This window comes from Acartia tonsa, chromosome 8, assembly GCF_053477335.1.
Source record: "Acartia tonsa isolate MP-2025a chromosome 8, ASM5347733v1, whole genome shotgun sequence".
In the NCBI taxonomy this organism is placed as follows: domain Eukaryota; kingdom Metazoa; phylum Arthropoda; class Copepoda; order Calanoida; family Acartiidae; genus Acartia; species Acartia tonsa.
This window is the reverse complement of record NC_137267.1, coordinates 31,834,059-31,856,236: the sequence shown is the minus strand read 5'-3', so window position 1 is coordinate 31,856,236 and position 22,178 is coordinate 31,834,059. Positions and strand designations below refer to the sequence as shown.

Here is a 22,178-nt window from a genome sequence, read left to right as displayed (position 1 = left end):
ATGGTGAAAATAGACATAAAACCATGATGATTCCAGGTAAAACCAAAATATTTCTGCGGGGGCTTTTTGAGAAAATTAGATTTAAAAATTTCAAGTTCAATTTTCACCCCCTAGGAGTTGCCGCAAAATAATGACAAGAAAAGCAAATATTATCTATTTTAAATAATGAACAACTTTGCTTTTATGAAGTCCTTCTTAAAACCTCTATATATATTATATATGATTTATTTTAGGCTGAATTTTTGTGACCTTTGCAAAGCAAGTGATAAAAATGGCCATTTATTAACTCCCTTCAGGAGTGGTTTTATGAAGAACTTTATAAAAGCAAAGTTGTTCAAAATTTAAAATAAATAATATTTGCTTTTCTTGTCATGATTATACGGCAACTCCTAGGTGGTGAAAATTGAACTTGAAATTTTCAAATCTAATTTTCTCAAAAAGCCCCCGCTGAAATATTTTGGTTTTACCTGGAATCATCATGGTTTTATGTCTATTTTCACCATACATAGGTCCCAGGGCTCGGCACTTACTTTTGTCTTGATTCAATTCTAGCCCACAGTGACATGTATAGTAGATTTGTATTTTAAAATACTTTCTTTTGTTTATTTTATTTCTGAGTACATACCTACCTAAACTAAACTAATATATAACATTTCTCCATTATAATTTGTCCCTTACCTAATTGAATTCAAAGCTTTTCTACCAAACATTGTTCATTTTAAATATTAATCAAATAGCCTATACATCAAAAGATTAATGTTAAAGTAAAATAAGTGAATGTGTTAAATAAACTTAAATAAAGATGGGAAAAGATTACCTGTCCCCCTAATTAAAATACTAAAGATGGCTCAAAGCTGGATATAAATAATTTAAACAAACTTTCCAACTTTCCTGGCAATCTTCACATTCGATGGTGTGCTTTCTTTTAATGCTTGTTGAACTCATCGCCTGAAAAAGGAATTCCAAGTAAGTCTACGGGCAAACTGGATATATTATTACTTGTATCTTACACAAGATTTTCATGTTTTCTTATAAGTAGCTGCGCTACAAGTTACCTTACTAATATCTACATCCCTGGAGGTGACAGGTACGGGCTCCTCCAGCACAAATATTTGGTCCAGCTGGGTTACTTCAGTGTTCGGCAGGGGGACATTATCAACTCCTGTAAATATATTAGAAGTATAAATATGGAAACACTTTCAATTTTGTTTATGTTGAGTTCCTTTCTGTTGTTTCAATTGTGCCCTCGGCCATTTTGATATATAATCCTATTATATAAAGTAGTAAGCGTTTTTTGTCTGTCCCGAAGGATCTCGCTAACCGCTGAACCGATATTGATCTCCTTTACAGTGAAGCTTCTTATAGGTCCTGGGAAGGTTTTAAACTTTTTTGGGGAGGGTGTCTTCACCCCCCCCCCCTCCCCCAAAAAATATTTTTTTTTACTCTTTTGAAACTCAAATATTAAATGGGATGCGGTCGACTTTTCCCCATTCTACCTTAAGTGCCACTAGAGGCTTCTAGGGGGCGTAGCCGCTAGTTATTATTTATTAATGGGCTATGCTATGCTACTTATGAATGTTGCCAAACTTATTATTAAATAACGTTTGAGCAGCCTACCTACAAAGAGTGTACAGATAAGTTTTTTTCTTCGTGGATTTATTTCTTCCACTTGAGCGGCGTACCATTCTCCAACTTTTGTGGCATCCCTAAACAAAATTAAATATCTTACTGAAAAATCCTTATACTAAAGTAACAGGATGTCTGTGTGTTTGTACTGAAGGATCTCGCTAACCGCTGAACCGATCGGGTTCTCCTTAACAGGGTAGCCTCTTTTAAGTCCCGGGAAGGTTTATAACTATTTTGGGGGAGGGTACCACCACCCTCCCAAGAGAAATGACAAAAAAATCGAAATTTTTTTAAAAACTTATGGGAGACTTCAACGTCAAATAGAGAGGTATCGTACATAAAAAAATTAACTTTAACAAACAAAAACATTTAAAGTGCCACTAGAGGCCTCTAGGGGGCGTAGCCGCTAGTAAACCTATAAACTAGCGGCTAAATTAATTCAAGAAAAAAAATATTTAGGTAAGGGTTTGATTAATAACGCCCTAAAGAATTGTTCGGCAGAATCCTTGTCAATTGTACCGAGATTGGGTGGAAAAAACCGAACAACCAAATTGAAGTAAACATTTTAAATAACAAAAATAGTTTTATTTTAGATAAAATAATTCAAGTTAAAAATTGTCATGATTTTTATTTTTAACACACGAGTCAGAAGTTAAAAAATTAATGGAAACTATTACAGTTGTATATTAAAAAACCCAAATCACGTATATTTGCCATGCGTTACATATTTACAGACATGGCAAAGGAAACAAATCTCTATTTAACACCCAACGTGTAAAAAAGCTTCCTGTCTACCATTCATAATTATACAGATGTACCATCATTAATTTGCGTAAAAAAGATCAATATTCTATCAATTAAGAAAGTCGGATAATATCAGCTAAGAAATAGAATATGACAAAACAAGAATAATAACATCCATAATTAGCGATATATGAACCAATAAAGACGTACAAATAGACAAATGATTTATAGCGTAGACGCTCAAAAGTAATACCTAATAATTCAGTCTCATAAAGAGGCAAAAAAATGACCCAACGACCGACAAACAAAATTGATTTAAAAGCTTAATACTTTAAGAGGAAGGATTCTTTACAAAATTCTTCAGCTGTATATCTTTAATAGCAGCGGAGATAATTACGTTATTCCCCATAATACAGGGGTGTATATTCTGCACAAGATTTATTTTTTTTCCCCTGCTACAAAATTTTTTATTTTTTTTCCCCCCTAGATTTTTCTGAAAAAGTAGGGGGGGAAATAGAAAAATATTTAAAGAACTCTATATTTCATTTATTTTATCCCTCCTACCACACATTTTTTTAGTTTTTTTAACCAAGGAGGGGGGCGAAATGGAAAAAATGTTTTCAGTTTTCTTAATTTTTACATTTTTTTCCCCTCCAACCACTTATTTTTTATTTTTTTCCCCCCCCCTAAGCAGGGGATCCCATGCAGAATATACATCCCTGCCATAATAGTAAGAAAATTCTAAAAATGAGCAAAACTTGAATTAACAAAACGACGAGACAACAGCATTCCCCCGGCCCTTTAGCTTCAATGCTCCCATCCGCTGCTAGCCGGGTAATTATAGATAGACGTACAAACCAGAATATGTCTAAAAAGAACATCCGTCAAATGTGGAAAAGATTATTTAATAATAACATTTCTCGTATTCATTCGAAACAGATTATTATCCGGTGGATTTGAACCAGTTCTCAGCCATACTGAAAAATTAAGTTCAGCATCGTATTCCAGTTTTCTATGAATATAAAAATGTACATAAGATGAAACCAATTTTTTGAGCCGTGCCTTCCACATCTCGGGGCTAAGAAAACTGGTTTTAATCTTAAAATTGTACATTTTTATATCAGTGGAAAGCTGTTTATAATACGATGCGATAAATAACTATTGTTATCACTCACCCCTGATTATAGTTTACAAGAACTTTGGTCCCCTCCTCCAATTTGTCAACCTTAATAAGAACGCGTGCTCGGGGACGAAGTTTTAGGTTGGACACTCTGAAATAAAAGTTTTTCATTAGAGATTGCAGAATAGCTGGCACTCTACTGGATACACTGAACAAGTTCTGAAAGAAAGAATAAATATTAGTTTTTTTGGATAACAAATCTTTTGGATTTTATTTGGGGCCAAACAATTTACGAGAAAGAAAATTATTCTTAACTTGTAAAAAGGTACCTAAATTCTAAATACATTCGACCATAGAATTTCTTAATATTATCGAGTAAATTTGGGACAAAATAATATTATATTGATAGTTCGAATAGATTGTACTTTCCAGGGAAGCTTTAAAAATTTCTTGGGTTGGTGTTATGCTATTTTCATGAACCATCCCTGCCTTCCCTATAACTAGTAGAGATAAAGTAAGAGCAAACTTTACAGACTAAAAAGGCCTTATTTCATTCTATATTTTAAAAGGACCAGGATATCTTTGAAAAATAGTAAGGGAGGGAGGAAAGTTTAATGGAAAATAAAAGGGACGAGATTTTTTACTACACAATTTTTAACTCAAGATTGGAACGAGGAATAGAGTGCTACATACTACATTTTCCTAATATCCATCCTACACCTCAATTAAACTTATTCGAAATAATCTAACCTAGGCTAACCCAAATATATGATTACTTTATCTTTTCTTTCTTATTGTTATGATTTTAAAGAATATAAAAGGGGTGGAGTTGGGGCATTGGTTTATTTGCTCCAGTAGGCGCTTAGAGGGAAATCGCCGTAATATATTTTTACCTATGATCAGTATCGTCGTTTGGCCAGTTATCATAAACAACATGGTAGTTCAGACCATCGCTGTTTTCTTCTACATTTTCTTCTGTGTTCTAATAATTAAATAAGAATTAAGAGAATGAACCCAAAAATTTCAACATTTCATTGTTTGTTTCTTGGCAGTGTCTAGTCCTACTCCATGACTACTTAACACTAAGAAGCTATGGCTATACACACACACACACACACACACACACACACACAGGTATTCGAGCAATGGGCAAGTGCTATGTTTTTGTAAATCCAAGAGAAATCTAACAAGACGGACAAGAACTAAAAGGACTTTTGTATTGCATACATGCCAACCACCAAACACGCCCCCCTTACCTTTGTTATTCTGACTATCTTGGCCTCAAAGTAAGCTCCAATAGTTTGGGATGATGCATCGCAGTCTTTAACATCAACTAAACAATAATAATGAATTACAACATTCATATGCAGAGACTTTCAAGATTATAAAATTATTATTTTATATAGTGGAGGCAGGATGTCTATCTGTATGGAAAGATCTCGCCAACTGCTCAGCTTTTTAAAGCCTAAGCCTAAGGTCTATGGAAATTTGTAATCTTTTTTGAGAGATGGTACCGCCACCATCCTAAGAGTAAAAGCCCTATTTTTTTTTGTCCTCATTCACTTGATTGGAACATTAGGACCACAATGTACGATTAATCGAAATACATTTTTGGTTAGAGAATGTATACATTGGTAAGAAAGAGCAGTTATATTTTCGTTTCAACCAATAAAATATGAATAAACATTTTTTGATGTCTGATGGTATCACAATAGCTGTTTATAAGTGTTTTATCTAATATTAATTTTATGTTCAATAAAATTACCTAATATGTTTTAATGATTCTTATTTTTTCTTTCTTTATTTGACTTAATTGATATGGTTCTAATTGGGTTTATAATTGCAGCAACGCAGACTTTATCTTATATGAAGTGATGTCTGTGTTTTAGATTAATAAGGGGGGAGGCGGATGTGCCACTTTTTGAAACCAAAACTAAAAGTCAACGGAACTCAACTAAAAAAAGAGTTACAGGTCTGAGATTTTGCATGGCAGATGCTTTATAGGGTTACAATATGGAACAGTGAAGAAACGGCGGCGCATCCGCCGAAAACCGCCGAGAAATTGCAAAAAAAAATTCGGCGGGAAACGGCGGTTTTCGGCGGTTGCGCCGCCGTTTCTTCACAGTTCCATATTGTACCTCTATAAAGCAACTGCTATGCAAAATCTCAGACCTGTAACTCTTTTTTTAGTTGAGTTCCTTTGTTGACTTTTAGTTTTGGTTTCAAAAAGTGGCACATCCGCCTCCCCCCTTTGCTAATGTTCTATATTGTGTTTTATATAGCCAAAATGACTAGTTAGCGGTTGGTAATAAAGTGATTTTATAAAGACATTACCTAGGTACTATTTGTGTTACAATCAGATGGAGCATCTAGGGTAATAACTCTATTTGTTTACCTAAATCTCCAATCTCATAAAGTTTGCTATCACAGTCGGTTAATTTTTCTTTCACTTCTTCTTTGGGTTTCTCTTCCTGTTATCAAGAAAATTGTAAACATTACGGGATTTGAAAAAAAGGATGTAAACTAATGATTTTTATCGTCTTATTTGGCGAGATATTGCAAATACATTCAGCTAGAAATAGGGGTTTTCCGACGGCAGTGGCAGTTCGACCGCCGTGTATTCACAGTTCCAGTTTCTACCTCATTACAGCAACTACGATGCATAATTTTAACGTTTTAATCCAAATTTATAGTCTTAGAACCCAGAACGTAACGGGATCTGGCAGTTAGCAAATGACCAGTATCCCTATGAATAGATTAAATCTATATTTATAAATACACAAATATTACGTAAGGGGGGGGGGGGGTGGAAGTTTGTACAGTTATAGGAAATGAAAATTCAGTATCAAATTTTGGCCTGGCCGTTTGGGCTTGTTTTTATAGTTATCAACCTAATTCTTTTTGTAAACTCTCTTATATGATTGGATCTACCTGTAAAACTTTGAAAAATGAATTTTGGGACTTTCCCTTTAGGGGCTAGTGGAGCAAAAGACCCCCCCAAACACTAAAATTTTAAGTTATGAGCTTATTTTTAAAGATATCGAGCTGATTTTTTAAATCTTAAAAAATAAGCTCATAACTTAAAATTTTAGTGTTTGGGGGGTCTTTTGCTCCACTAGCCCCTAGAGGGAAAGTCCCAAAATTCAATTTTCAAAATTTCCCCCCCCCCCTTAATTTCACTAAAAAAATGCAATACCTACGGTTAAAAGTAAAAAATGAACCAAATTAATACCTTTGAATCTACTGGTGTGTTTTCTAGTGCTCCTAATACTGCTCTTTTATGTACCTAAGGAAAAAAAGGTAAATAGATAAATAACAGAAAAAAAATAATTATTTTGTCAGCAAAGCTTTACTATAGTTAGGCGACTAAAATTTTAAGTAATGTATCATATGCTCGTTGTAAAACATAGTAGGTAAACTGTTTAAGTTTATATGCTATAATTCATTAACAGAGCTAATTTATTTTACTTTGCACATAAAAAAAAAGAAGTTAGTTACCTATTATTAGGACATAAATAGGGATGAATTGAAAATACATTACTAATAGAGAAGCTACTCTATCGACCCGCCTTACTAGCGTAAACGGTAGCAAGCCCGTTAGGGTGGTGTCGGGTTTGAGTATGGATCATTCCGATCCTGAGACGTTAAAATGGACAGTTCAAACTTCAAGACAAAGGTCGTGCAATTAATGAATTAAAATATCTTGGGATGATTGAATGCACTAAGGACAAATAATAAAATAAATAGATAGGCTACTAGATACAAACCTGTATTGTTTCGTTATAGTTTACATTGTAGTGGTAGAGAGTTTCTCCATCCTTCCCAGACAATATCTTTCCCTTAACAAGATTAGTTTTTATCATAATTCAGGTATTTACTGGAATTATTTGGAACTCTGGAACTCTTTGGTAAGGTTTTTCGACTTCGTAACAAAAATAATCATTCTATTTTAAATATAACCCGAGGAAATAACATTTCGCGCATAGAGTTACGGACTGACAAAGTGAAGCTAAAGAATAACTTCTCTAGGTACTAAAAGAAGACGTGATACCACTGGGTATCTATTCTTTTTAATGGTAATTTTTTTTAGGCATTTTAAAGGAGAATGAATGCAACCCCTTCCAAAAAAGTTACAACCCTTTCCTGGGCTATATCCTTCGTTACGTGTATACAAACTTACAAACAAACATCTAGTTACTTTATCTTATACGAACGACTTTTATGATAGCCGTACAATTATCTTCTTATTTGTACCTTATGGATAAGTTTCTGTTGTGATATCTGAACACCATATTCGTCCTAAGAAAATGATTTGGTAGAAAACTACTTTTATAAACAAGGGGGAGGGGGGAAGTTTGACACATTTGCGTAAACCTTAGGTGGATTCTTAAAAAAAAAATCTAATCGCTTAGTGGGGCAATTTTTTTTAAGATTCCACCTCTGGTGTATAGGCTTTATCTTTGGACTGAGAGCATAGGTTATTAAGGATAAAATCATTCTTATATAATGAATTTCCCCCAGATTAAAGATTTTTTGTATATGGTTTTCTGTAGGTGTAAATTATTGATAGAAAAAAACTAGACACAGCTAGTTTCTATCAACCAATATTAATTTTATATAAATGGCAAAAGAAGTCTTACAAATAGTCTGAAAAGCTCAATAATAATTCGCGTGAATTTTCAATAAGGCGTGCATTTAACATTTATGGTAATCAGAATATACTTCAAGATAATTTTGATTTCAATTTAGTGTTTACAGGCCGGTACTATGGAGTATAGGGCAATGAACGATAAATCCCTATGTGATGATGAGGAAAATTACCGCATTTGTTGATTATTTATGAAAAAGTTTAGAAAGTTTACTACTATTTTGAACTAACCACATAAGAACTAATACAAGTACCAAAAGTTTTTAAGCCAACGAAAAAGAAGCGTGTTTATAAAACTAAATACCAACATTATTTACAGTCTAATATCCCCTCCTTCCCTGAGTTTTTATTTACCTCAATTTTTTGTTGTAGGTCTGTGATCTTCAGTGTTTTGGACAAATCTAGAAATCAATAAAATATATTATTATACAAAAGCATTGATATTTCAATTCTGTGAATGCTCGTAGTTATTTATCAATGAAGATCAAGTATATATTATTTATGAAACAAGGATGACAACATCCATAAAAGCGAAGTTCTGAAATGAAAGGACAACAAACATTAACACTTGTAGATTGTCAGAACTGAATTAGCAGAATATTAATGCATAAGTACAAACAATATTGTAAGTAAATTTGTTACAAAACTGCATAAATAGATGATACTGTTAAGGACATACTTACATTTTTGGGACTTGTTTATAGAGATGCTTCACTTTTAACATAACATCTTGTTGTAATAGGAATCAGTTTTCAAAAAATCATAAGAATCGGATTATTTTAACATACAAATATTTATTGTCAAAAAAGAAAAAATAGACATGTTTAAAATGGACGTACGGACATTCTGGTATTGATTATAGAGTTGCTAAGCTTTCTAAATTGTACCTAACTACTACATGAATCATCATGCAAAGTTTGGAATCGATAGGACAATTCTAACCTGTTTAAATTAATGAAAAGAGCCTTTGAAAATTGCACAATTCGTAGGTTTATATAAATTACCAAAGGAAACGTAATTAAAACTTATTGGCGTAATTCTTTTTGTGGAGTTTAGCCTTTAGTTCAAAAGTTAATGGCAAGGAAGTAATTTACGCTAAACAAATTATGTAATTAAACAAGGTGTGAAAATATGCTCAATACAAGAATACAGTAACAACGTAATAAACAAGTTGATACTAGTGAAGCTCACTAATTCTAGATTTTTCAAACATATTAATAAAATAAAAATTATTTGTAACTCATAAACTTCTGTTTAATGATTTAGCTCTAAAAATAAATATCAATTAGAAATAAAAATTTTAAAGATAAAACAAATATAAAAGTTGCATCAATGCATCAAAGAATTGCTTCGAAAATTACATAGTAAAATGTCATGATTGATTGGCTTAATATACCCAGGGATCTTTAGGGATAAGACAATGGACGATCCATAGTTAACCATCCCCAATTAACTTATTACTTCTGCAGATTAAAATTATTGATCAAAAAATTTGAAACTAACCTAATAAATTCAATAGAAGTACCCAAACTTTTAAAGCCGACGAGCAAGATAACGTTAGTACAAATGAAGTGTATTTTACAGTCGTATGTATCCTCCTAGAATATACAAATACACAAAATAAAACAATTCTACTCCTATTGTATATAGAGGAAAGACAGAAAAAAAGTAACATTGAAGCACATTTTACTGAAGATTAAATGGAATTTATTTAAAGTTGGCCATATTATCTATACTACTAGCGTCTATGGGCTTTGACTTCTACAGGGTGTTTCAATAGAAACGTTTTCTTTTTCAAATCTTAATTATGCATAGAAAATAAAACAATTATATAAAATGCTTTATATATTTGAAAAACCTATTCTGGGACATTTATGTTTCAAATATTTAAAAATTATTTTTTCGACAAATTTTGCTTTAAATACCGGTTTTTCTAAATGTCTTGTTTTTGATGGTTTACTGATATAAAATTGTAGAAAAATGCGCACATTTCTAAAATTCAAATTGCGCGGCTTGTATTAATAGTAAAAACGTTATGCATGACGTTTTTCTACTATTAAAACAAGCCGCGCAATTTGAATTTTAAAAATGTATGCATTTTCCACAATCTTTAAATCCGTACATCTTCAAAAATTATTAAGGCATAATTTGTTGAAAAAATCACTTTTAAATATTTGAAACATAAATGTCCAAGAATAGTTTTCCAAATATACAAAGCATTTGTTTTATTTTCTGTGCATAATTAAGATTTAGAAAAAAACTTTCTATTAAAACACCCTGTACTTCATAAAATAGGTTTATATGAATTCTATTGTGATTTCTAAAAATTGATCTGAAGGGATAAGACAAATTTGGCAACAAATTTCACATGCCTTCCCAATGATGCTTCAACATTACTTATTCTAAATTAGGTTGAAAACACTGGCAGTTTGAATCAACAACTGAAGTATCCAAAAAATGTAAGCCAGAGTATGTGAGAGCTGGATTATACTAATAGGTAAACTATTCATTCCTGCCTCAATTAAGAACACGTGACTTATTATTGATATATAGATCCTATTTTACTTCCAATGGTCAAACCCTTATGAACACGTACCATGTAGAGTAACCTTCTTTATTTGACCAGGATCCAAATATAAATGCAGGTTTATATACATTTTTTTTCAAGAATCTGAAAAAGCAAACTTAAGAGAGCACATACAAGCGTTGGAACGATCAATTTTGCCTCTTTCATTTAATTGAAGTTTAAGGTTTATAGCTGAATAATCCAGTTTTTAAAAACATTCATTTGATCACCAGTATATTATGTAGAATCAATCATACAGCTTCAAAAAAAAAAGTTAGGTAGAAGATTATAAAAAAAAAAGAGTGACGATATTCCAAGATTTAATATCATTCAGGGCTTATATTGTAAATTGTCTATGACCCTTCTCGATGGCTTTAAATTCAACAATGGGAAAATCTCCACAGAACTATTTTAAACCAATGAGATGAAAACTAATTTAAAGGGAGGAGGCGGATGTGCCACTTTTTGAAACCAAAAGTAAAACGTGCATGATCTCAGCCCACAAAAGAGTTACAGCTCTAAAATTCTGCACAGCAGTTGTTATTGTGGTGAACAATATGGAACTGAAGAAACGGCGGCAGAACCATTCGCTTCCCGCCGAATTTTCTTTTGTCTTTTCTTGCCATAATAGACAATTTTCAATCACCTATGATGAACTTTTTTTCATAAAAATTTCGCTTATATTTTCACTTGACACTTCGAAGATTTAACACTTGCAATTTTTTTCACGTGAAAATATACGGAAAATTTGTACGGGAAAAAAAGTTTATCTCAGATAATTAAGAACTGTCTAATAGGCGAAAAAAATACGGCGGTTTCGCCGCCGTTTTTTCACAGTTCCATATTGTTCTCCACAAAAGCAACTGCTGTGCCGAATTTTAGAGTTATAACTTTTATGGGATGAGATCATGCAGGTTTTACTTTTGGTTTCAAAAAGTGGCACATCCGCCTCCCCTCTTTCAAAATATGTAACAATAACGCTAAATGATTTTTAAGCCTAACCTCCAAACAAAGGATTGAGAAAAAAAAACATTCATTCCAAAATAAGAAAAAATATTTTTGTTTGGATTAACCAGCTATAAACATTTATTAATTTAATAAAAAGATTATATAATGGTTAAATGTTAATATAGAAATTATCATCACATAGTTAGAAAATTAAAATAAAAGCAAAAAATGTTGTAATAGAAAAGATTTATTTTTTCAAACTTCCAAGTAAAGGACAATATCAATTAAGTTTAATATATAAAACACACGAGAAATTGACATTGTGCCGATTGCTTATTTATCGGCGGCAGTGTTGATTTTAGTGGCAATCACACACTCCTCGCCGATAGCGGACAGCACGGTGCACAGGATGTCCCTCTCATCAGCGATGGCGGACCTGATTTCATCTCCGACTTCACCTTCGGGACACTTCAGATCCTCGCGGGTATCACCGCTGTCGTCCATAAGAGAGAGAAAGTCGTCCTGAACATAAGAAAGAATATAAACATTAGACAAAGTAATGCTTGTAATTATAAATTAATCGCACACAAATCTCGCAAACAGATGGACAGATTGTTCAACAATTTTCATGTAAGCTTTGCATTGGACAACGAAATTTTAGTGCGCGAAAAACTGATAAAAGGCGAAATTCAATGATCTAGTAAACGACAATATAATCAAGGGAATATGTCAAAAAATAATACAGGGGTGTGTATTCTGAATGGGATCCCCTGCTAAATGGAAGGGGTAAAAAATGAATAAAAGTGATAACATTATTCCACATCATCCTATGAGAAAAATGGGGGTGGGGGTAATGAAACACTTTGGAGCCGGGGAAAAAATGAATCTTGTGCAGAATATACACCCTTGGTAGAATTTTAAAATAAATTGAGCAGGGTGGAAAGATGTTCTTATAAATCAGTGAATTAATAGATTTATTAGACAGGAGCTTTGATTTTCTCACAAATGAACTATTTATCAGTCACAAGTAAATTTGGACAGTTGGAAGTTACTTGTAGGAGGCACATTTAATTTGCACAAAAAAAACTTAGCCTAATTGACAGAAAATGAAAATAAAATTTAGTGATAATTTATCAGAGCTGGATCTTTAAATCATTTCAATGATGCGCTGAACCACCCCGCGCGAAATTTCAGCCAATCACAGCGGCGCATTCAGCGCGAAATTTCAGCCAATCACAGCGGCGCATTCCGCGCACCATGGAAATGATTTAAAGATCCAGCTCTGGTTAATCCCCTAACAGTTTCAAAGGAACGAACTAACAAAGGTTATTATAGAGACGAGAGCATTACTTAAAGAAAAAAAAATGTATATTACATCCATTCCAATAAGCTGGAAGTCCTGGCGCTTCACATTAGGGACATCCATGTTGTGGGTGGATGGACAGATATCTTCAAGTTTCTTGCCTAAACAAAGAAAATAACATTAGGCAAAGGTAAACATGCAAGAAGTTTCAGTGTTAAAAAAAATATCTCTAAAAAACACATCAGCTGTGTAAAAAAAGATAACTTGCAGCTCATACCAATAACGAAATTAATTCGGAAGAAAATCACGGAACTTATACGTGTTTTTCAGCTGTTGTTGGGGGGGGCAACACATCGTAAAATTGACGACCTCTCCACTTGCCCCCCAAACACTGCATGATAGACTCGAAATAAAGTATTACCAAACTTTACCAATAAACTGTAAACAAATATGATAAATATACAAGCAAAATAACAAGTTAATGTTGAGATTCAATTCCTTCTCGTTCCTTAAGCATAAAATGAATTTGAAAATTTTTAACATAAACTTTAATATCCTTATCAGGATGTTGATTTTATATGTCGTCTTTATGACAGGTGAAGATGTTATGAATATATTTCTTAATTATGTACAGGGTGGGGCAAATAAGACCGGACAAATTCTAACTTCTAAACAAATGAACATAAAATCGTCAATTTTAAAGATTTTATTGAATTTTAAAAACTGGAAAGCAAAATAGGTATATGACTAATAGATTATTTAATAAAATCGCTGCCAGCCTTAATCACCGCAACTACCCGCCTCCTCAACCGCCGGCAGGTCCAGGTCAAAATATACCTGTCCAAGCTGGCGTAGTTCTCCTTGATAGTGGCAATGAGGGAGGTCTTTTTGGCATTGGCACGTCTATTAGTGCATGCTTTAAAGTAGCCCCAGGCCCAAAATTCCATTGAATTAAGATCGGGCTGCTGGGAGGCCACATTTCCTTAGGAACGTGAGTAACCGCAGGATCCAAAGTCGCCCAACTTTCAAGCTACCCTTATACACGGAGGCTCTTATTTGGACCACAGTTGAGCTAGAACGACGTTTCTTACCTTTTTAGAAATGGCATGAAGTTTTAGTTAGGGTTGTAGCGCAACCCATAGTCTTAAATGAGTTTTTAAGTTCAATATGGGTCCGTGAAGTCAAAAACCGAGAAATTTTCAAGGTTTTTGACGTTTTTTATATCTCAAAATCTGCCCCGTTTCACTTTGCTGGAGTACTACGGCCAAGTCATTTCAGATAGAGAGCTCTAGTCTTTTCTAGTGTCTTACTTATGTATCTGACAGTATCCCCAGCAAGTTGCATAACTCTACCTCACCTACAGATGGGCTGAGGTCAGATTTAGTGGGCCCTAGTCGAGAATCCAGTTTAAACCATGCACCGGCGCATTTGGAATCTGCCTTGTTGAACATATGCGCGGGCAGCTCGTTGTACACGTCTATTTTCTTCCAAAGATTTTTTTGTGCTAAAAGGTCATTACCGAAGCTTTTTATAGTGTGGTCAAACGTCCTGATTGGTCAAGTAGTTTTGGCGCTATGGCCGTTTAAAGTTTGTCCGGTCTTATTTGCCCCACCCTGTATATAAAAAAGTATTGTACGGTAATATCAAATTAAATTAAAAATAATTTATTTTTTTTGTTTTTTTTTGTACGAGAATCATCCCTGCAATGAAAGAAGAAAAAAATTTGTTTTGTTTTACATAGCAGACTAAATGTATTATGATAACATACAACGTCTCTTTGTGAGTTCATATTTATAATATTGATTTTTATAAATTAATTAATGAAAAAATATTTGTTTGAAATTTGACTAAATGTCATATTGTATAATTTACTTAACCCTTAACAGTCGGGCCCCTTGCCGCATCTTTATCGGTTTGGGATGAGGGGGTGGTGTTTAACGCCCCCTCCCCTATTATCTGAGCCACTATTAGAGCTAGAGGTCTTAAAATTTCTGTGTATGTCCCCTGTGTTTCCGACTATAAGTGAGTCAAAGTAAATTTTCGCTTTCTTCATCCTTTTATTTAACAACCTTTGTTTTTAGGTCCTTTTTTTACTTAAATATTACTAACGGCTGCCTTTATTTTATTTTTTATTAATATTTTATATTAGAAATCTAAAAATATATCAGCGGCCACAGCTGTATTTGGCAACTGCCGCAGTCGGCGGTCGGCTGGAAAACGGCGGTGGATCTTTGTGAAATTTAAATATGTTATGTGAACATATAAGAAAAGCTTAAGTTTAAATTTTGATTATCTAATTCAAAAATTGCGGTCACAGGAGGCTTTATAAAATTTAAATTCTCAGTTATTTGTCATTTAGTTTTAGCCCTCTATCTTTCTCACACAGAAAATGAGAAAGAAAAAACTGGGGGGGGGGGGGGGGGGAAGGGGAATCGTTCAACGCCCATAAAAAGCATTATTTAATGTACTTCTAGTATGAAAATAATTATTAAAAATTAACTAATATTTTTAAGACAATAAATGAGTTTGAGTATTTGTTTATCTGATGTTTAAAGCGTGAAAAAAAAGATTTTACAGAAACTTGGAAGGTAATATAGTATTTTTATCTTTTATACACTGAATGAAAAGGAAAATAGCCATTCTCGTAAATACTGCAATAAATAGTAATTGGTTTTTTATAAAGCTAACATTTATGCACAAAATCATGGTAGATAAACAAGCTAAACAATTTTGAAAAGTTTAATATATACATTATAATTTCTAATTGTGCATTGTATTAAACACCAATTGAATTAGAGATATTTTTTTTAAATTCTATTTTATAAAAAGCTACCTAAAATAGTTCCCCATTTGGTTACATTTCCCCTAAAGGAAGAAGGGACAATCAAAATTATACAGTAGCTTTGCTATCAACATTCATTGTAGAATATAGAAGAGAAGTTAAAAAAAGAGGCTAATAATGTTCAACTGGTACATAGATATTACAAAAATTCATACCAAAAACATATCAAAATTATATAATGTGTATATAAAGATTATTTCCATGAAAAGTATTCATTACACTTTAGACACTTTATAAACATATTCTCTCCTCTCATTTGTATTTGTTAAGAAAACTTAACATCTGCTCTCACTTTGTGCATTTGACCATTACAAGATTTTTTGTGCTTTGCTACTAATGGTTGTTGTCATAAATGTTTTATTTTGACAATGATCAAAGTATAACCCCATAAATTTTAGCATGTTAGTTTGTTCTGAAATTTTTGCAAGGGGGTACTTTCATGAATAAAAATATATCACAAATTCAGTTTGTCAAAAATATTAATAAGAAGAATGTTCATAAAAAAATAATACTAAAATTTTTGTTCTGATCCCACAATATAAGTTTAAAGTTAGTGTGAAACTGCATTTTGATACTCCGTTCATCATTTTACTCACAAACCTGTCGCATAACTCTTTTTTTTAATTTGAATCCCAAAATAAAGCTTGGGTGTCTTTGATTTTTATCCTTATATAACAGTAACATGATGTCTATTTATCTATTTGTCTCAAAGGATCTCGCTAACTGCTAGACAGATATGGTTTTATATAGTCCTGGCCATGTTTATAACCATTTTGGGAAAGGGTATTTCTACAATATAAACCCTTAACGGTCGGGGAGGGGGGGGAGGGGGCGTTGAACGCCCCCCCATCCGGTTTTATTTCCACAATATAAACCCTTAACGGTCCGGTTTTTTCTATCTCATTTTCTGTGTGTGAAAGATAAAGAGCCCAAACTGCTTGACTTTTTAAGTATGGGTATGACACATAACTGAGAGTTGGAATTTTTTGAATATCTCCATCCTGGCGGGCACAGGATGCCAGCAAACCTGGCAGGGTCATCCAGGTAAAGAACAAAAATTTGTTTTTGATTTAAACAAAGCATTTTATCTTACCAAAATACTAAAATATCCTCTAGTAGTACATCCTTATATTAAATACAGGTGTTCAAGTCAATTTCAGGTTCCAGGTATGATCCTGCAGGACCTGATCCTGCAGGACCTGATCCTTCAGGTCTCCAGAAATCTTTAAAATGCTCCTGTGGCCGCAATTTTTGACTTAGAGACTTCAAATTTTCAACTTAAGCTTTTCTTAAGTGTCTACATAATGTATTAAAATTTCATAAAGATCCGCCGCCGTTTTCCCGCCGACCGCCGACTGCGGCGGCTGGCAGCTGCCAAGTACAGCTGCGGCCGCTGAAACTTAGGTTTTGATATTTCAAATATAAAATTTAAATGAAATAAACATTTTCTGCAAAAAAAAAAATTTTCTTCTAGCTTTAAAAATAAAAAAATTACAGCCGTTTGAAATTTTTAAGTAAAAAAGGACCTAAAAACAAAGGTTGTTAAATAAAAGGGTGAAGGAAGCGGAAATTGACCTTGACTTACTTAAGGTCGGAAATTCACAATAACACAGGGGACTTGCACAAAATTTTTTTTTGTGAAACTTAAATTAAAAAATAGAGGGGATTAAATTCTAGTGCCCATAATGATTGCTGGGGGCGTAGCGTTTTTAGCATGGCAAGCATCGTTTTAGAATTAAAAAGAAAATAAATGTTTCAGTTAATAACAACCCAACAAATGATGTCTATAGCAATTTGATCAGCTGATTGGTTTTAATACTAGATGTTTTTTTTAAGTAGCGCAGCTACTCTAAATCTAGAAATAAATCTAATTTTGTTTAGAATTTACTTTTAGGTGTTTTAAACGTTGTAAATTGAAGATTTTATTTTGATAATTAACATTTTACAACAATACACTCAATAAACCTTGAGGAAGTTTGATAAAATTACGTTTATTTTGCAAGCTTTTTTGAAAATACTTCATTATTTTTATAATTCTGACAAAATAGAATTTCTGTTTAAGTAAATAACATGGCCACAAAAAGGTTTAAGCAGTTATGGAAATATTTTTTTACCATTCTTGCTAATTAAATAGTCGTTAACTATGTTTAATTTGCATTTTTTTAAAAGACAAGAAAAATATCCTACTTAAATGCTACTTTTATGAAGTTATCTTAAACCTTTTCTAAAAGTTTGTTTTATAAAAATATTTTATTTTCCATTGATTTTATTGATTATATAGGTTAAAAATATCAAAAGTATTTTTTTAAAGGCTTTAGATTAATTTTGATTAATTCCGATTTTTTATTTTTTTTAAATCTGAAAGAATATGCCTGTCTTTTTAAAGAATAGATTATATAAAAAAACTAAATTAAACATATTCAGGCTATCAAAAAGTTAAAAATATTTTTTTTTACTATTAAATCGCTAATTTTTAAATTCATTAGATTTTAAGCTTATTTTGCATGGAAACACACTTTTTCAGTCATTTCTTCTCAACAATGGATCTTAAATGATTATTACTGAAAACTTTTATGAAAATGTTATTAACCAAAACTCCAAATAAAGGAAATAATTGCCGTTTGCGAAAATGTGTGCAAAAAGTTGCCAATATCTCGTTAGAAGGGACTTAATGGATTTTAATTTTTACTGCTTACGACTTAGTGGACTATAAACTATTAGAAAAGTATCACTTCAAGGTGGAATTTTAAGGGTCAACTTTTTTTCTTTTAAAATTCGCAGTGCAAATATTATTTTAGATTTATTTTGCTTGTTGGTTATACCTTATTCCTGGATAACTTGTACACAGAGTTTCGGATCCGCATTGATTTTTGCGGATCCGGATCCTCCAAATTTGGTCAGTGCGGATCCGGATCCTTAGCAATAAAAATAAAATCACCAAACTTTTCAAAAAATATTTATTCTTTAATTCGAAGTCAAAAATACTTTTAATTTTTAAGTCTGACCCTAAACCTTAAAGATTGGCTCTCATCAAAAGAATGTCTGAGATTTTATATAAATTTAGGTAGATTTTTCCATTTTTTCCGCATTTTTTTGAGTCCAAGGATCCGGATCCGCATTTTTTTGCGGATCCGGATAAGAAACCCTGCTTGTACCAGTACAATTTTAGTTAATATCTTATGATTCTTAAGAAAGGAACATTAGTTCATTTAGGAGCGTAGCAATATTGATAATAAATAAAAAAAAGGAAATATTTTGTCAGAATATCATTAGCATTATATTCTTGCCTAATGCTAATCAGATATATTTTATTGAGGGCAGCAATTTTTGACGAATTAAAGGCAAAGTTAACATCTTAACAGCGTTGCGGAGCCGTTTCATTTTGGTGCGGCTCCAACCTAAAATAAGGAGAAACTTAACATATTTTTTTTAAAGATTTTAAACGTTCAATTTTGATAAAAATAGACTTGGAAAAACTAGGGGCATTTGCACAAGACACAACAGAGTTAAAAAATTATGATTAATATATCTTTTAGCTAACCCGGAGCAGTTTTTTAACGAAAATTACGGCTCCAACAAAATATGAAGACTCCCAAACACTGCATTATAACCATATTAAATATTAAAAATCATGCTCCACCATGAAGCGCTTTGGTGAAAAAATGACAAATCAATTAGACTTTATGAAAATCTGATATTTTTTACTTTAAATGTTCAAATTTCTTATTGTGTGGGGGAGGGGTGAGCATTACTAAACGAAATGGATTTTTCTAAATACTAAAACGGCATGGCATTTTACAAGAGAAATTGTCCCCCAAAAAATATTAAAACTAAACATTGAAAGCAACGGAACGTAGTTATAGGCAGTGTCGCGGAGACGGAAGCCGTGGAGCTGCCATATTTTGCCGGAGCCGTAATTTTCGTTAAAAAACGGCGCCGGACTAGATAAATAAAGAGATTTTTAATCCTATAATATAAAGTAGTAAGCGTTTTTTGTCTGTCCCGAAGGATCTCGCTAAACTCTTAACCGATGTTTTTCTTCTTTACAGTGAAGCTTCTTATAGGTCCTGGGTAGGTTTTAAACTATTTTTTTTTAGTTAGTAGCTAGTAAAATATGATTTGGTAACTCTGTTTTGTCATGTAAAAATGTCCCTTTTAAGCTTTATAAGTCAATTTGTAACAAAATTTAACTTTTAAAACCTTCAAAAGTCAGAAATAGACGTGGGAATAAAATATTTCTTTATTTTAGGTCAGAGCCGGAGCCAAATCCGGAGCCGCCATCATCGCAGACGGCTCCGCGGAGCCGCACCAAAAACATACGGCTCCGTAACGCTGGTTATAGGTTTATACAGGTAATAGATAATTTATAGGAAATGCTATTTTATTTAACATGTGAAAAAAAACTAAAATATATAATACAAAGTAAATAATTTTCTAGGTCAAACAAAAACTATGTAATTAAGACAAGGAATGTGTGTCCGCAAGTCTAGCTTACTTTTTACATTACATTAAAAATCCTTATTTGATAAGTAATATTGTATAGATCTTTAAATTACTTCTTTCAATGCAAATTTCAGCAAGAAAATTATTTGTATATTACCTAGGTATTAAACAAATTATACCAAAATTCAATATTTAAAAATTTCAGTCAGCAACAAAACAAAATAAAACTTTTATTTTTAAGTTTTAATTTTCTAAAATTAACAGGAAGTACTTATATAAACTTATTTAGGGGTTTGAACCCAAACTGTACAAGCTATATTAGAGGCGATATATGTATTTCGGGAAAAATATACACCTCTTTAATCTTAGTCATTACAAAAATAAGCACTTCCTGGCTATTATGAAGCTGAACATTATAAATTTTTTTTAAAAGCTTGACCTGTGAAGATGTCAATGGCAACCAAGTTAACCTTGGCGTGACCGTGCTTTCCAGTCTTAGAGGTTGACATCTCAACAATCTTGCAAGGACGTCCCTTGATCATGACGAAACCTCCCTTCCTAAAAGGATAATTATATTAATCAAGGAAAGATAATATTTAAGGATCTTTTATCAGAATGAAACTTCGATACAAGAAAATATATCAAGCTTAAAAATGCTGTTCTGTAAGGGAAACAGTTAATGCAAAAATTAATTACACAAATAATTATTATCGAACAAGGCGAAATTGAGGGAGGACGGGTTAGCACTTGCCGTTCAGGCACTAATTCATTTTTTTTTTGTAAAATATCTACTTTAATGGATCTACCTATAAAACTATTAAAATTTAATTTTTACACTTTGAGACTACCTTTATCAACCCCAAAATCTACTACATTTCAAATTTATAAGTGAAAAAACTTTCCCCCCCTCTTGATAGTAAAAAGAATGACAAATTTTAACTATAAATTAACGTCTATAGTTAACCTGAGTGCAGAGCACTGCATGGGGAAGGTGGCGGAAGCTCCAGAATCTCCTTGCTCGAAATCATGTCCATCATCAGCCATTGTAAAGGATTTTAAGGGAACTTTCTGAAAAATACTTATGTCAATATTGTGCTTAATGTTAAATTGCTTCCCCGTAGAAAACTTAGATTATCATGCATAATTACCTTTCACATGCAATATAAGTTATTATTGTGACTAAAAGTTAACAGGGATGATAACATCCATTAGAAGCGAATCACAAAATTCTTGGATAGAAAAATAGACAAAAGAGAAAAAAGAGCAAATATTAATTATAAATAATTATGTTACATTTAGTAGCACGAATAATATATATACCAACAAAGTGAATAAACACTAAATTCTTGTTATGGGAAAATTTGTTATTGCGACATGAGATTTAAGTTTCATCATAAAGTTAATTACGGACAAAAAAAGATATTACATTGTAGAGTAGCTCAACTACATATAAATAAATCATTCTTTAAAACAGGTTTTATGTCCTCGAAGCAACGGACACACCCTAAACATATTCAGCAAAATCTTGTAAATAAATGGAGAACTTTTACTCGATTTATAAAAAAAACAAAGGAACTAAAATGCGTTCACTTTCCATGGAAATTTTTCAAGAAAAAGTCAGACAGACAGACAACCGGTCAAGTAATACACGTGTACACAGTTTATAAAAAAAAATAGACAACCCTAACATTAGACGTCAAACATAACAAAACCATAAAAAAAAATAATAGAAAACCAAACCTTTAGCTTCTAAAAGGATAAAATATTAATACTAAAATAACCTGCTGACCGATTAGAACGGTAATCGGGAAAATATAACCGGATTTGGCGCGAAGCACGTTTTTAGGTAAATAGATGTCAGCTGACGAATTTCTAAGGTTCCAAACAGGGTCGTCGTATGCATTATATAATGCAAAAGGAACTTATGAAACAATAAAA

General features: G+C 32.4%; 2 protein-coding genes across 2 annotated transcripts; both read right to left on the bottom strand.

Moving 5' to 3' along the window:
- Nucleotides 1–563: 563 nt before the first annotated feature.
- On the bottom strand, nt 564–11,919 carry LOC145326724 (E3 ubiquitin-protein ligase UHRF1-like). The gene is made up of 13 exons (XM_080170099.1): nt 11,778–11,919; nt 10,735–10,896; nt 8,493–8,539; nt 7,745–7,789; nt 7,258–7,329; nt 6,723–6,776; nt 5,886–5,961; nt 4,747–4,823; nt 4,384–4,472; nt 3,546–3,641; nt 1,618–1,706; nt 1,056–1,162; nt 564–948 (listed from the first exon to the last, which is right to left on the bottom strand). Exons 2-13 carry the CDS (start codon nt 10,793–10,795, stop codon nt 838–840), a joined length of 924 nt encoding a protein of 307 aa, XP_080026225.1. The 5' UTR covers nt 10,796–10,896; nt 11,778–11,919; the 3' UTR covers nt 564–837.
- eEF5 (eukaryotic translation elongation factor 5) lies at nt 11,884–22,056 on the bottom strand. The gene is made up of 4 exons (XM_080170100.1): nt 21,205–22,056; nt 20,680–20,798; nt 13,028–13,116; nt 11,884–12,174 (listed from the first exon to the last, which is right to left on the bottom strand). Exons 1-4 carry the CDS (start codon nt 21,282–21,284, stop codon nt 11,986–11,988), a joined length of 477 nt encoding a protein of 158 aa, XP_080026226.1. The 5' UTR covers nt 21,285–22,056; the 3' UTR covers nt 11,884–11,985.
- Nucleotides 22,057–22,178: the final 122 nt, after the last annotated feature.

Excerpts from the sequence above, each read along its gene's own strand:
- LOC145326724 (XM_080170099.1), bottom strand. The coding sequence starts at position 10,795 with ATGTATATAAACCTGCATTTATATTTGGATCCTGGTCAAATAAAGAAG. Across the intron at positions 7,330-7,744 it reads AACAGAAACTTATCCATAAG|GGAAAGATATTGTCTGGGAA; the intron begins GTACAAATAAGA and ends AATCTTGTTAAG. Across the intron at positions 1,707-3,545 it reads CTTGTAAACTATAATCAGGG|GGATGCCACAAAAGTTGGAG; the intron begins GTGAGTGATAAC and ends AATTTTGTTTAG.
- eEF5 (XM_080170100.1), bottom strand. The coding sequence starts at position 21,284 with ATGGCTGATGATGGACATGATTTCGAGCAAGGAGATTCTGGAGCTTCC. Across the intron at positions 20,799-21,204 it reads ATGCAGTGCTCTGCACTCAG|GAAGGGAGGTTTCGTCATGA; the intron begins GTTAACTATAGA and ends TTATCCTTTTAG. Across the intron at positions 12,175-13,027 it reads TCCAGCTTATTGGAATGGAT|GACGACTTTCTCTCTCTTAT; the intron begins GTAATATACATT and ends TCTTATGTTCAG.